Source organism: Terrapene carolina, unplaced genomic scaffold, assembly GCF_002925995.2.
Source record: "Terrapene carolina triunguis isolate 2854851 unplaced genomic scaffold, T_m_triunguis-2.0 Scaffold198, whole genome shotgun sequence".
Lineage (NCBI taxonomy): Eukaryota > Metazoa > Chordata > Testudines > Emydidae > Terrapene > Terrapene triunguis.
In genome coordinates, this window is record NW_020664549.1 from 594,192 (window position 1) to 607,603 (window position 13,412).

The 13,412-nt window shown below is 47.9% G+C and overlaps 1 protein-coding gene across 1 annotated transcript in view; it reads right to left on the reverse strand.

The window, feature by feature from the left end:
* Positions 1 to 13,412, reverse strand: part of LOC113407134 (inhibitor of nuclear factor kappa-B kinase subunit epsilon-like) — a 33,020-nt gene that overhangs the window by 13,282 nt on the left and 6,326 nt on the right. The window contains exons 5-13 of the mRNA XM_026655223.1: positions 12,625 to 12,806; positions 11,512 to 11,672; positions 10,011 to 10,121; positions 5,947 to 6,126; positions 5,087 to 5,283; positions 3,686 to 3,750; positions 3,500 to 3,591; positions 2,420 to 2,521; positions 30 to 105 (exon numbers count right to left, since the gene is read on the reverse strand). Coding sequence (XP_026511008.1) covers positions 30 to 105; positions 2,420 to 2,521; positions 3,500 to 3,591; positions 3,686 to 3,750; positions 5,087 to 5,283; positions 5,947 to 6,126; positions 10,011 to 10,121; positions 11,512 to 11,672; positions 12,625 to 12,806 — 1,166 coding nt within the window. The remainder of the gene's footprint in view (positions 1 to 29; positions 106 to 2,419; positions 2,522 to 3,499; positions 3,592 to 3,685; positions 3,751 to 5,086; positions 5,284 to 5,946; positions 6,127 to 10,010; positions 10,122 to 11,511; positions 11,673 to 12,624; positions 12,807 to 13,412) is intronic.

Below are 13,412 nucleotides of genomic sequence, written 5' to 3' on the forward strand. Positions count from 1 at the left end.
AACACCCATAGCTGGAGCGACATACTCACAGTCTGCAGCCTTGTTTTCACCTCAGCCAGATCCTTCAGCTCTGGACTACTGTTGCCTCCAGAAACAGAATCATACCTATTAGACACAGATCAAAGCTTTATTAAACCAGAGGCCGGATTCAGAGGGGCTTTTCCTGCTCTGGGCTAAGAGGGACAGATAACACCTGGGCAAATGAAAACCCTCCTCTTAGGCTGGAAGTTTCAAAGGCATCTAGGAGATTTACAATCACAACTCCCATTGAAATGAATGGGAATCACACCTCTAAATCCCCCTAGGCAGCTCTCTCAGCAATAAAATAACCCAATCCCAAATAAACCATTTTCCACCCCTGAGGTGATAAAACAAAGACGCAAGAGCTAAATGACCAAGGGTAGGCTTGGATTTCACTGGAGCAGCAGTGACAGCAATGGATGTATTTAGTAGGATTGTCTGAGATTTCCCTGTAACTTGGTCTCTGATGGAAGTTCCACTAATGGAGCCTCTTAAATGGAAATAAAAGGCACATCAACGTAAGGAGTGCGGTCAGGCTGGAGGCAGCACTCAGCAGAAATGCACTGTAATGGGTCTGAATCCGAGAGATTAGAGACAGAAGATGCACATCCATCCTCCAGAGCGAATGCAGAATTGTTCCTTATAGTAGATTCTACAGGGTTTTGTCCAAAAGGACAGGGATTCCACCCATTCCCTTGGGAGAACAATGTCTCGGTCTGACTGACCTCCCCCTGGGATTTAAGTTAATGCAGTGTAACTCTTAACGCGGTTTTCATTTTACCGAGCAACAAGGCTCTTTTTTTCCATTTGCATTCAGCTGAAGATTCCAGCACTGGTGTCTCCTTGAATTTACGCTATGACTTCATCTCTGTGGCTTATATAGGTTTGCCGTACCCTGTAATATTCAATCTGAAAAACCCCAGAGAGCAGCCAGACCACCAGGGACTAAAATCCAAGTTCTTATGAAAGTGGAGACTGATCATCCAAGGGGGGAGGAGGGGGGAACAGGGTAACCATTCAGCTCAGACATTCCTGCACATTCCCCACGTACAAGGATTGCAGGAACATAACACTCACCAGCAACCCAGTTTACTCACAAGTCTCTTTCTCCACTGCCCCAATCATCTGGAGCACAATACCTACAGATAACCAGCAAGGGCTCCTGACAAGTTCCTCCTGCACAGAGCATTGCCTTGGTCACTTCACTTCAGGAATAAAAGTAATATCAAGGTCTTGTATAGCACTTTTTAATCAGTAGATCTCAACGCGTTTTATAATGGAGACCAGTGTCATTAGTTACTTTTTACAGATAGGGAAACTGAGGCAGAGAGCAAGGAAATGACTTGCCCAAGGTCACCAAAGGGCAGGAGGCAGGAATAGAAGCTGGCTCTCCTGAGTCCCAGCTCAGTGCTCTATCCAATAGGCTGCGCTGCCAAGCGCTGCCTCGAGTGGTGAGCTAGATCCAGTTCCTAGTGGACTGGTGTCCACCTCACCAAAACTGCCACCACGGGTTGAAGATCTCAGCACAGAGGACAAGGACTGAATGGGCCCTGGAAACAGAATGGGAAAGTGGCTCAGACAGTCAGGGTGAAGGTACTCTACACTGATGGGGGGAGCAGTGGGATACCGCACTGCTTACTTTCCATGCTGTACCAGCTCTGTGGATAATAAAGGACCTCGGCCTCCTTGGCTGTCAGGGGAATTCTCTGCCTGGTGTTCCCCTCTGGATCCCTTGTTTGCACCTTGTGAGCTACATGCTCTGCCCTTGTTTTTGATTCTTTGTCTCCTGCAGTCAGTTAAGTTCTGGGTTCTGTGGCTGTGCACGTGGCCTTTGCTGTTACCCTGGTGAGTTCTGCTCCCCATCCCAGGATTTAAATAGGCAGCACCAGATTCACCACAGAGAGGTTAACGGAGCGCTACACATTTTTCTGTCACGCACGAGAGCAGCAGATGCCTCAATACAGAAGGTGGGAAACCTACATCGTCCCAAGTCCGGAGAAGAGAACATGGCCTTTGGATTTATATTAACCAAGAATCCTATAACTGACGCCCCAGTCCAGTAGGTGTGGGCCACCAAAGAGGCCTCAGGTGGATTTTTCCAAAGCCCTAGTGTGAGTGAGGAGCACAAATCCCAGTGGCTTGCCGCTAGACTTGTGCTCCTGAGTCATGCAGGAGTTTTGGAAACTTTCCCTCTTAATCCCTAACGTTCTGAGAGCTGCAATAACTTCTCTTCAAGTTCAAGTGACAAGGGCCTGTGCAGAGCCCCTATCGGACCAGCCCAGGCATGGGACAGACACAGCTCAGTGCCACGACCACATGTGCACAGCTGCAGAGCATCCTGCACTGGCGCCTGCATTACCCCTTGCTGCAGAAGTGACAGCAACAAAGCGATACTTACAACACGAAGGCCTTCAGCTCGGTATGCTGCAAGCAGCTCAGCATCGAAACGGCCGCTTCCCTTCTCTCCACAACACGGGAGCACTTGGCTTTCAGGCTCTCACTGCAAAGAGACAGGTTTGTCTGGAATCATCCAACTCCCCTCACCCAAGGGGTGCAATGCAGCTGAACTTTGAGTGTTTGCCCGTTTGCAAACCCACTTTGCCAGAAGCTGGGAACGAGCGACAGGGGGATGGATCACTTGATGATTCCCTGTTCTGTTCATTCCCTCTGGGGCACCTGGCATTGGCCACTGTCGGAAGACAGGATACTGGGCTAGATGAACCTTTGGTCTGACCCAGTAGGGCCATTCTTATGTTCTTAACTTGCTTCCAACCACATCTGCCTCTCCCCATCCCTCAAGCCCCAGCCTTGTGCTTCAGGGTTTCCTTTGGGTGCTTGTAACCATGAACGGTAGAATATACACAGCTCTATCATTTACTCTGATCACCTGATATCAGGGGCCCTATAACATGAGAGAGTTCTTGCTCCAAAGAGCTTAGTGTCTAAACAGGCAAGACACTGTACTATGTGCATTAAACACTGCTATATTTGCCACCCTGGCCTGAACCGACCCATCGGTGTCAGACTGTGACGAGTGCTCAGCCACAGTGGGGACAAGGATTCCATCTGGAACACATGCTCTGAATGAAGCCCTCGGGTGTCTCTAATTCACACACATGCACGCACCCTTCTGCAGTTCAGAAGCAGAGAGAATATCCCCAAATTGTTTTATTTTTTTACATCTAACATTACACATGCGCGCGCGCGCACACACACACACACACACACTCTCTCTCTCTCTCTCTCTCTCTCTCTCTCTCTCTCTCAATAGTATTGATCCAAACCACTGCAGCATATGCAGTGACACTGCAGGATTTGGAGCACCGCTGTAGAATACTATTGGGGGATTGTCTGAGCAAGCGATCTGGTTCTCAAACACAAGATATTCCTATCAGCTACACAGAGAGAAAAGAAATCAAACAGTTCCGGCTGTTCTTTACACAGCACCAACAGGGTACACTGGCTGTCATGTACTTACATCACCCAGTAAAGACCTCTCAGAATAAACTCTTGACATTTCAAAAGTGACCGAGAGATCTTCAGTGTCTGGTGAACGGCACTCAGGACACCCTAGAAGGCAAAAGGGCACTGCCAATGACCACTCCTTCACTTGAGTGTGATTTCCAAAGCCTATTTCAATCTTGAGCTGAAATCCCCAACATACCTTTGCCATGCTGCAATCAGCTAGGACATCAACCTTTGGGACAAACTTTGGAAACTCAAGTGACGCTGAAAACAAAGAGACATCGTTCAGAGCCCTTTGTGGGTACATTTCCTATATCACCCGCTATACAGAGGGACCTCTGTGCTTCATGTTTGCTTCATTAACAGGGAATCTCTCATGGAGTTGCACTCTTGTGGATCAGCAGTGACATCTAGTGCCCACTTAGGCAAACCACAGGTATTACACCAGATATGGGGGGACATTTTCCAAATCTCCCATGTGACTTAGAAGTCCAAGTTCTACTTTCAAAAATGACTTAGGCTTCTAAGTCACATAGGAAATGTTTAAAATTTTACCCTACATCTTGGAAGTTGTACCATCAGCTCCTGTGCACAAAACCCAAGCAGGAATGTAACTGTCTGCCACTCTCATCTCAACCGATGTTTTATTGTACAGACATCAACACAGAAAGCATCCTTCCCTGAAGGCTTTATGGGCACTTCTCTGTCTAATCTAATGGGAAGGGTAACCTTCTCCTCTCCTGCTCACATTGTGGGTCTCTGCAACACATTTTGCCCTGGAGTTCTGCACATGGAATAAAGAGAGGATATAAAGCAGAGAACTGCAGTGTGGATCCTAATACACAAAAGTACTTAGCAGATAGAGAGCACTTTTGATCTCTCAAGTGAATTACAAATATTAACTAATTAATCCTCTTCATATCTTTAAGACATGGCTAAACAATTTACATTTTACAGATAGAGAATGAGAGGCAGAAAATTTTCACTCAAGCCCATAGAGGGAATCTGTGTCAGCTCTGGGATGAGAAGCTAGGAATTCCTTGCTCCTAGTCCTGCGCTCAGATCACTCGCCCACATCTCTGGGTTCGGCAGAGCAGAGCTCAGACTTTATTAACTGATGGTAGCACCCAGATGTCTCAGCCAGGTCCTGGCCCCATTGTGCTAGGCACTCTACAGAGACATTGCAGGAGGTGGTTCCCACCCTAAAGAGTAATCTGAACGGACAAGACAGACAAAGGGTGGGAAAAGAGTATTATTACTCCCATTTTACAGATTGGGGACAGAGGCACAGAGAAGCTAAATGACTTCCCCATGGGCACACAGGAAATCTGTTTCAGAGATGAAAACTGAACCTAACCCAACCATGTGCAATGCCTTTAACCACAAAACCATCCCTTCCTCTCTGTTGAACTTTGCCCTAATAATTTACAGTTCTGCAGTGAGACTCCAGATGAAGTGACCAAGAGCCCTGTATCAGGAGGACATTGCAAGCGTGACCATATGCGTGCATACACAGATGGCGGAAACTAAACCCACTAGAAGAGCTCAAATGGCTGGACGGGAAGCAGAAGGCTCCATTTTACGAGATGACTGTACTCACGATCTCTGAATCTCACTCCCACGGGTTCCTCCGGTACACTGCTCAGCAAGGTCAGTGGGCTATTTTCTGTGGTTCTGGAGAAATTGTGAGCTTGCAGGCTGGGTTCCAATTGATACGGGTGACCTTCAAAAAAATATTCTTGATGGTGAGGGGCTATATTTGTCTGTGTGAAGACAGCTTCTAAAAATATGGTGGTACTGAAACAAAAAACAAACAAGGGAACGGAAGGGAAATAAAACACGAGGCTATCAGCAACCAAAATAATTTCACACACTAGCCAGTAGTTTCGCTATTATTCTGTCCGCCCCCCCCAATCCTACTCTTGAGTTTATCATTCACTAAAGGAAGCTCGGTTGGGATCCAGCAAAGCTTCCTGGCCGGCAGCATGCAGCATCAGACTGGTTTACACTGATATTTATTGTGGATTGCCATTGCCCTAGCATTCTGTCACCTGAACGCTTTAGCAGTCTGACCTAACTTCCAGTGAAGTCAGGGGGAGACTTTCCTTTGACATCAATGGGTTTCGGATTATGCCCAATACGAGCAAAAAAACCACTCAAGGATCACTTCTCCTCCAATGAAATGCAGCCTCCTGTGCAGTGGAGAGCAGCAGAGCAGGCATATAGGGGACAGCAATAAGCAATCCCTTCCAGCTGATACACTTCCCTGGGAAAGCGCAGCTCAGCATTAAATTGAACCTTCTGCTTTTCCCACTGGTTTTTCAGCCAGTTTGGCTGAGGTGCAAAGAGAACACGTGCCTCTCCCAGGCTCACACCGTAAACCTGCAGTGAAAGTTTGGCCTGCGACTCAGGACTCCTGGATTCTTCTCCCAGATTTGCCAGGGGCTAAGCCGTGCTTACGTGTTGTAGGCATGGATGTAGACCCGGTGCATGGTAGCTTGCTGCAAGGAGAAGACGTGGACCACTATCCTGTGCAGGATGTCAGTGGTTTCAGCAAAAAACTGATCAAAGCCCCAGCATTTTTCCTGATCAACTTCCAGAATGTTAGCCAGAATGGGGATGAGCTGGCTCTTCAGCCCCCTGAAGTGAAGGAAAGGAAATGAAGATGTTTTATTATTATTATTATTATAATATATACACACACACACACACACACACATATATATATATACACACACACACACACACACACACACACACAAAATAACATAAAAAATAAAAATAAAAATAAAAATAAAATGAACAGAAGACAGTGCGTTCCAGTGGATAGGATGCTGGACTGGGAATCAGGAGACCTGGGTTCTATTCCCAGCTTTGCCACTGACCTCTGTGTGAACCTTGGGCAAGTCACTTCCCCTTTCTGTGCCTCTGTAAAAGGGAGATACTACTAGACCTTCTTTTGTAAAGCGCCTTGAAATCTACAGATGAAAAGCATGTGCCCCAGGTTAAGCACCCTTGCACTCTATGATCCTGATCCAACCCCCTTTGTAATCTTTCCAATCAACTTCAAACGGAATGGGACTGGGAATTATAAGGATGACATCATCAAATTGTATGCCACTTACTCCCCATTTCATGGCATGGCCAAATAGCTTCCCTGACGAGCTCTCAGGAACGCACGTCCTACGCTTTGTCATCATTAAGGATACGTTCAGCTTTCCTTGACACAGCCCCATACAATATTCATCCAGCATCCATGGGCTTGTCACATGCATTTCTCCAGATGCTCCATTACAATTTAGCCCTCGCAAATGAATCAAACTCAGGACCCAGAGAGTTTGTTTTCCCAATATTCATTTCCCTGGAGATGTAACCGAGAATAAATAGATGGGTTCACAGGCTGTCAGGCAGGAAGAGACAGACTGAATATAAATCTCTTTTGAATCCTTGAAGCCTCATCTTGATAGGATGGAAAGATTGGCGGGGGGGGGGAGCGAGGGGAGGGTTTAAGAAATGAATGCCTTTTCTTTTAAGGTGACTTTAGGGCTGGCGAGAGGTGCTGGATTGACAGCCCTAGAGACTGAAACCCCTTCTTTAGCCACAGGAGAGGGATGGCACAGACAGCAGCAGCAGCTTAAGTGTAGAGCTGCTTGGGAATATTTTGACTAACTGGTTTTTCGCCCACTCGTTCAAGCCGAACCTGTTTGCGAAACAGTGTCCATCTCCCAACTCAAAAAAAAAGGATCGGATTTCTCCCCCCCCCCCCCCCCAGAATGGTTGAAACCCCCTATTTCAACATTTTCAAAGTGAAAAGTTTTGTTCAAATCGAAAGGCCTTGTTCAAAACTGTAGTGAATTTAAACTAAAAAGAGTTTAAGTTGCAACCAGAACAAAAAGTTTTGATTGGCACAAACGGAACTTTTTTTTGGGGGGGGGGGGGGTTGGTTCATGCAAATTTTCTAGATTTCGACTCTTCCTCCCAATTTAGGATGAGAAAAATTCTCGGTAACTTGAAAATTTTCACAGGATGGGAAAACCATTGCTCAGGTAAGCTTTAGTAAAGTGTTCACCTTGCCCCATCCATAGATTTCAACCCTGACCTCAGGTGCCCAGATAGCACAGCAAGGGGCACAGTACAAGACCTGGAACAAAATAGACTTGGGAGGAGCAGGGATGGTTTTTACGGTACTGGTGTGTTTTACAATGTGGACACTTGCCCACATTGGAAATGTCCTAATTCCCTGGCAGTATATTTCACACGGATTATCAGAAGGGTGTCGACAGAATTTTATTTCTTTAGTTTTCATCAGCTGTTTGAAGGCAATGCAGATACAAAGGGTGGCCTTTTGCTGCAGATGGACAGTGCCTTAGCACTGAAACTTCAGCTTCTGATGTCTCTGGGGAACTACATAAAGAAACTCACTCATTGTACAAAAGAAGTAGAATTGGAATTAGGTACTCGGCTCATTTTTCCTCCTCTCATGAACTGTGCCTTGTGCCATGCATAGGCAAGGCACCGAGGAGAGGAAGCGGGGGGGGGGGGCGGGTTTATAAGTTACTATCACCTCAAAGCATATTAAGAGAAAGGACACTGGGACAGAGGCTACAAAGTACTAGAAAGACTGTTCCAAAATGGAGCACCAGTGATGTATATTTTTTCCAATGCCCTCACATAATGCACTTCCTCCTAGACCAGGGCTGGCGCAACCCATTAGGCGACGTAGGCGGTTGCCTAGGGCGCTAACATTTGGGGGGTGGCAGCGACCGGATCTTCGGCTGCCCCGGTCATGGGCAGTATTTTGGGGGCGGGACCTTCCGCCGCCTAGGGCAGCAAAAAAGCTGGTGGCGCTCCTGTCCTAGACACTTACAAACATGAATGAATCCAAACTGCTTTGTGTTGTAGGTGAATATAATTATTTACATTTTGCAGATGGGAAAACAGAGGCACAGAGAGGGGAAAATGCCAAAAACCCCAAGTTAACCACTTTTTTTTTTTTTGCCTAATACAGCACCGGGAGTCAGCGCCAGGAACAGAACCCAGGCTTTTCTGGCCCAGAGTCTCATTCTCTAATTATGAGCCTGTGTTAATACACAACTGAGACACATGGGAAGAGAGGGAGTAGATAGAAGTTGGGAAGCTCATTGACAAAAAGAACCTCCCTGGCTGGGGTTTTAAGATTAACCATTTAGCTCCTGGAGAAAGAGGAGAGACAGTGGAACTTTCAGGATCACCTCGAAAGTCAGAACACATTGCAGAAATTATTAAACTAAAATCCCACACAGTAGTGCAGCTGCTACAGATTAACATGGCTGTGAGAAGTCTCCAAGTTATTTAAGACAATGATATGCTCGCATACTGGTTATGGGCTTGATCCCAGTGATAAGTCATTAGGGCTGCTAGGTTCAATAAGGACTCACGGCACGATTACACCCTAAATTCTGATTTTAAGTACCAAAGCTATCTTCTACTGTGAAAGGATTAATATAGACACGGTCAATAGTGGGAAATTTTGGAATTAACCAAAACAACGTGAGTCACTTCAACTGAGAGGGATAATGTGACAAAATGGGCAAATTCTCTTTCCCCAGATTTATAGCATGGGACAAACACTAACTGTTTTGAGGCATTTTACATACACTTAGGCCCTTTATACCACTCCAGCCTTAACATAAATGAGAATCAGGCCCCAGGTACATATTAATGAGTACCTCACAGGAGACAGATATACAGTCACAGAAGACTATAATGAAGGGCACAGAGATAGCAATGGGCTCCACACATTCTCTTTGAGGCTTCAATCACAGCTTTTTAGAGCCTTGTATTGCTCCGAAAGTCTTAATCATGCTCAAGGTTATTTATTTCAACACCAGCCATGTGCCCAGCACTGTATGGGACACGGGACACTCGGGAGGGTCGTGGGTAGCTGGGATTGAAGTAACGCACCTTATGATCAACACGCAAGAGCCTCCACTGCCTGAGCAAAAAGCCCCAGCTCTGTTGGCTCAAAGGATGTAGCCAACTCAACCATCTCTGCAGTCCAGCCACTAGAGGGGGGGCGCACAGCTATGCTGTGTAAGCATGCGTGACACGCACCACACCGCCCCCGAGAGCTTATAATCAGAGACAGAGAAAATGGGATGCACGGAGAAGTCCAGCAGATGGAACGAGTAGGCTTTTACAGCTGAGATGTTCAGTGCCCAAATCCCATAGGACAAGGCGTGTACGTCTCCGTAAGCACCATTGAAAGATATCCTTTATAGAGAGGTATTCATATTATTACAGACGCGCTTGGTCCAGGCACTATGGGAGCAGCAAATCTAGGGGAGGGACGTTTGCATGCCATAACTACATCCCTGGAGTATGCCGAGGGCAGAGCAGAGTCCCTGTGCTCTTTTCCAACCCAAAGCAGCACTTCTGGCCGTGCAACTCACTGACTGGTTGGAGGCTCTATGATCAAAGCAGGAGGCGGGACAGCTCCCTGGAAGCAGAGACTGCAGGCTAACCCCACCCCCTCCAACACTCACACAGACAGTTGGCAGGTGATGGGCAGCTCGTAGCGCCACTCAATGGGCCCGTTCTCCTGCCTCTGGACACCTGCGATAGCTCCAGCGGGTTTCTCGGTCGTTATTTTATACCTGTTGAAAGAAAAGTCATTTCTGTTGTGTGGAAACTGGACAACCGGCCTCCCCTTGGCACATTCCAACCACTTCTTGGCAAGTTGTAGGGGGTACGGGCAGAGAGAGGGAGTGAAATGGAGCGGCTAAGGAGAAAATCAGTCTCCACCTTCCCACATCATCAGGGAGGAGTTTCAATTGACAGAACCAAAATTTACCACCACCAAGAGGTGCCTAAATCGCGCATGGAAAACCAGAGCAACAGGAACAAGCGAGCAGAGACTGTGCGTGCTAGCGAAGCAAATGGGAAATTGCACGTACAGCCACATAACCCACACACGCTGAGACTAGTTTGCACCTGCCTGTTTCCTGGGTGCCATTTAGGCATCTGCTTTTTGAAGCTGTGATCCAGAATGATCAACCCCCAACCCAGAAGTACAAAGGTATGAAAAGAAAAATCCAAAACCTGTTTGCATCATCCCTCGGGGGAAAAGCTGCGTCGCTTTCAGAAGACGGTGCGTGGGGGGAAGGGAGGACATTTCAAGCAACAGCATGGAAGTCAAGTCAGAAGCTGCCCCGTCTTTCAGCCGTTAAACCACAAAGCCACAGAAACACCGTTATCAGGGCAAACATACCATAGAAAGGAGCACTGATTGCCAACTGCAGCTCTGCCGTCTTCCTGCCTGGATGCTCACTCTGAGCAGAACCCAATTAATCCCTCATGTACTTGAGTTAGGGACAGCACAGCCGGCTTGGTCTCCAAGGGGGCTTTAGTGCCCGCCCCTGTAGTGCTAACCACAGGGGCGGTCAATAGCAGGGGCTGCATTGGTGACTTGCCAAGATGGGGCAGCCCCACAGAAAGTGCAGTCCCTACTACATCGTTCGTGTTCTATCTTGCCCCAAGAGGCCTCTCCTAAGAACAGCATGGAACAGGGCATGCTGGGAACTGCAGATGAAGCCAGCCACAGGCTACACTTCCAGCAGATCTAAAGTATACATGAGAATCTGGGTGATTAAATCATCAGTAAGCTAAGGTGCATAAACACAAACAGACCTGGGCAATTCCACCTTTATAGAAAACAGCACAATGAGGAGTCGGTAGCTGAAATGGGTCTTCAGCAGACATCTGAGACTCAGAGCCTCGTATCGGGACAGAGGCAGGACTCGAGAAAAGCATGCAACACAAGGACTGGGAGGCACTGGCAGATCTGGAGGGGCACACAGCACTGGCAGAGCAGGAGGTATTGCAGGTCAGGATTGGGGTGCACTGTTAGCTCTCCATGTCGCCTACCTCGTCCACTTGTCACTACAGCTTCTCACTTTAGGACACAATTCAATTCACCAAACTCAGCCAAAACAGACAACACAAAGCCCATTTAAACACCACACTCCTGTCGGCGGCACTACCTACATGATTTCTTTATTCCTGCGAGGTCCGCCGAAGGGGATAAATGGGAGATTGCCCGTAGCAGCATGGTAAAAGGTTACCCCAATGCTCCACAGATCTACAGTCACCCCATAAGCCTTTTGCTGGGGTTTTCTCAGAACTGCTCGCTCGTACATGTCCGGGTGCTAATGAGACGAAGTGGAAGAAAAGCATTGTGAATGAATCTGCTTTACTTACAGCAGGTCGGTCATGGAAGCCAAGATTTCCCCAGTGACTAGTGATTTAGGGTTCTTCCATTTTTGGGTGCCCAACTTGAGACACTTCAGAGGGCTTGGTTTTCCGAAAACGTAGGCACCGAAAATCAGGTCCCTGTAAGCTGGGCTCCCCAAAATTGAGGCACTCCAAATCTCCAGTCACTTTCAAAAACCTTGGCCATAGAAAGTGAAGTTTAAGCAAATGAGTGTCTATGAATGAAACGCTTGGGGACAGAGGAGGTCGTCCATTCTAAGTGGACAGAGCAACGGACTTAGGCTAGGTCTACACTACAGCGGGGGTCCGACCTAAGATACGCAACTTCAGCTACGTGAATACCGTAGCTGAAGTTGCGTATTTTAGGTCGACTTACCTGGCTGTGAGGACGGGGGAAAGTCGACCGCTGCCGCGCTGCCGTCGACTCCGCTGCCGCCTCTTGCCGCGGTGGATTTCCGGAGTCGACGGCAGAGCGATCAGGGATCGATTTTATCGCGTCTTCACTAGACGCGATAAGTCGATCCCAGAAAACCGATTGCCTGCCGCCGGACCCTCCGGTAAGTGTAGATGTACCCTGAGACTAGACACCTAGGATCTAGTCCCAGCTCTGTCACTGACCTGCTGGATGATCCTGGGCAAGTCACATTCCCCCCCCCCCTGACTCAGTTTCCCCATCGGTAAAATGGGGATAATGATAGTGAGCTCCTACGTAAAACACTTTTGAGATCTACTGATGCAGAGTGCTATAGCAGAGCTAGGGATTGTTATTATACACTAAGCATAGCAACAGCCCATGCTCCTACAGTTCCAGACCATGTATGCTGAGACAAGTGACCCTTCCTTCCTGAACTCTTGCTCGTTAAGCCACTGGCATTTTGCTTTACTCACAAGATATTCCTCTGTCCCGTAGACGGACACAAACTTCTCGTCATCGTCCAGCTCTCGAGCGGCCCCAAAATCCGTGAGCTTATAGATGCTCTGCCCGTCTTCCCCCACCAGCCGCATGATGTTTCCTGGTTTGATGTCTCTATGGACAATGCTGTTCTCACGAAGGTGGTTCATGCCGGCCACTACGAGCACAATGGGAAAGAGAGACACTGCTTAGAATGGCCTCCGCTTCTCTGAGCCGGCTTTGCAAACAGGCAGCGGTATGGACTAGAATTGAGGCAGGCAGGTGGCCCTGGGTTCAGCTTTCAGACCCGGTGAAGCTAACGTGAACTTGTGATAAACAGAGAAGACTCATGAGCATGATGCCCATTCTAAAGAGGGGAAGCACGCACAGGCAAACCGTACCATCTCAGACATGTGATAACGTGAGCACAACCTACCTTCTTGTTCAGTTGCACAGTTAAGTCTCTCAGCTCCCTGAGGATGCCGAGGGCATCATCAGAATCCAAGCACCTCGATGGAGAAGCATAGGGTGACATTCCTGACATGCTCAGGGCGGGCTTGCTACAGGGACCGAGAACATTGCAGCACCTAGAGTCCTGCCAACATAGGCTCATGGAGATGCCCACCCATCAAATGGCCTCTCAGTAGAAGGGCTCGGTTCCAGGGTATGGAGTCTTTCACCTGCCAAGTCACTGGTTCAAATCCAGCCTGGGTCAGTAGCGACAGACAGCCTGGATTTGGTGGCCTGAATTTGGCAGTCTCAGTTCTTAAGGGAACTGACTAAC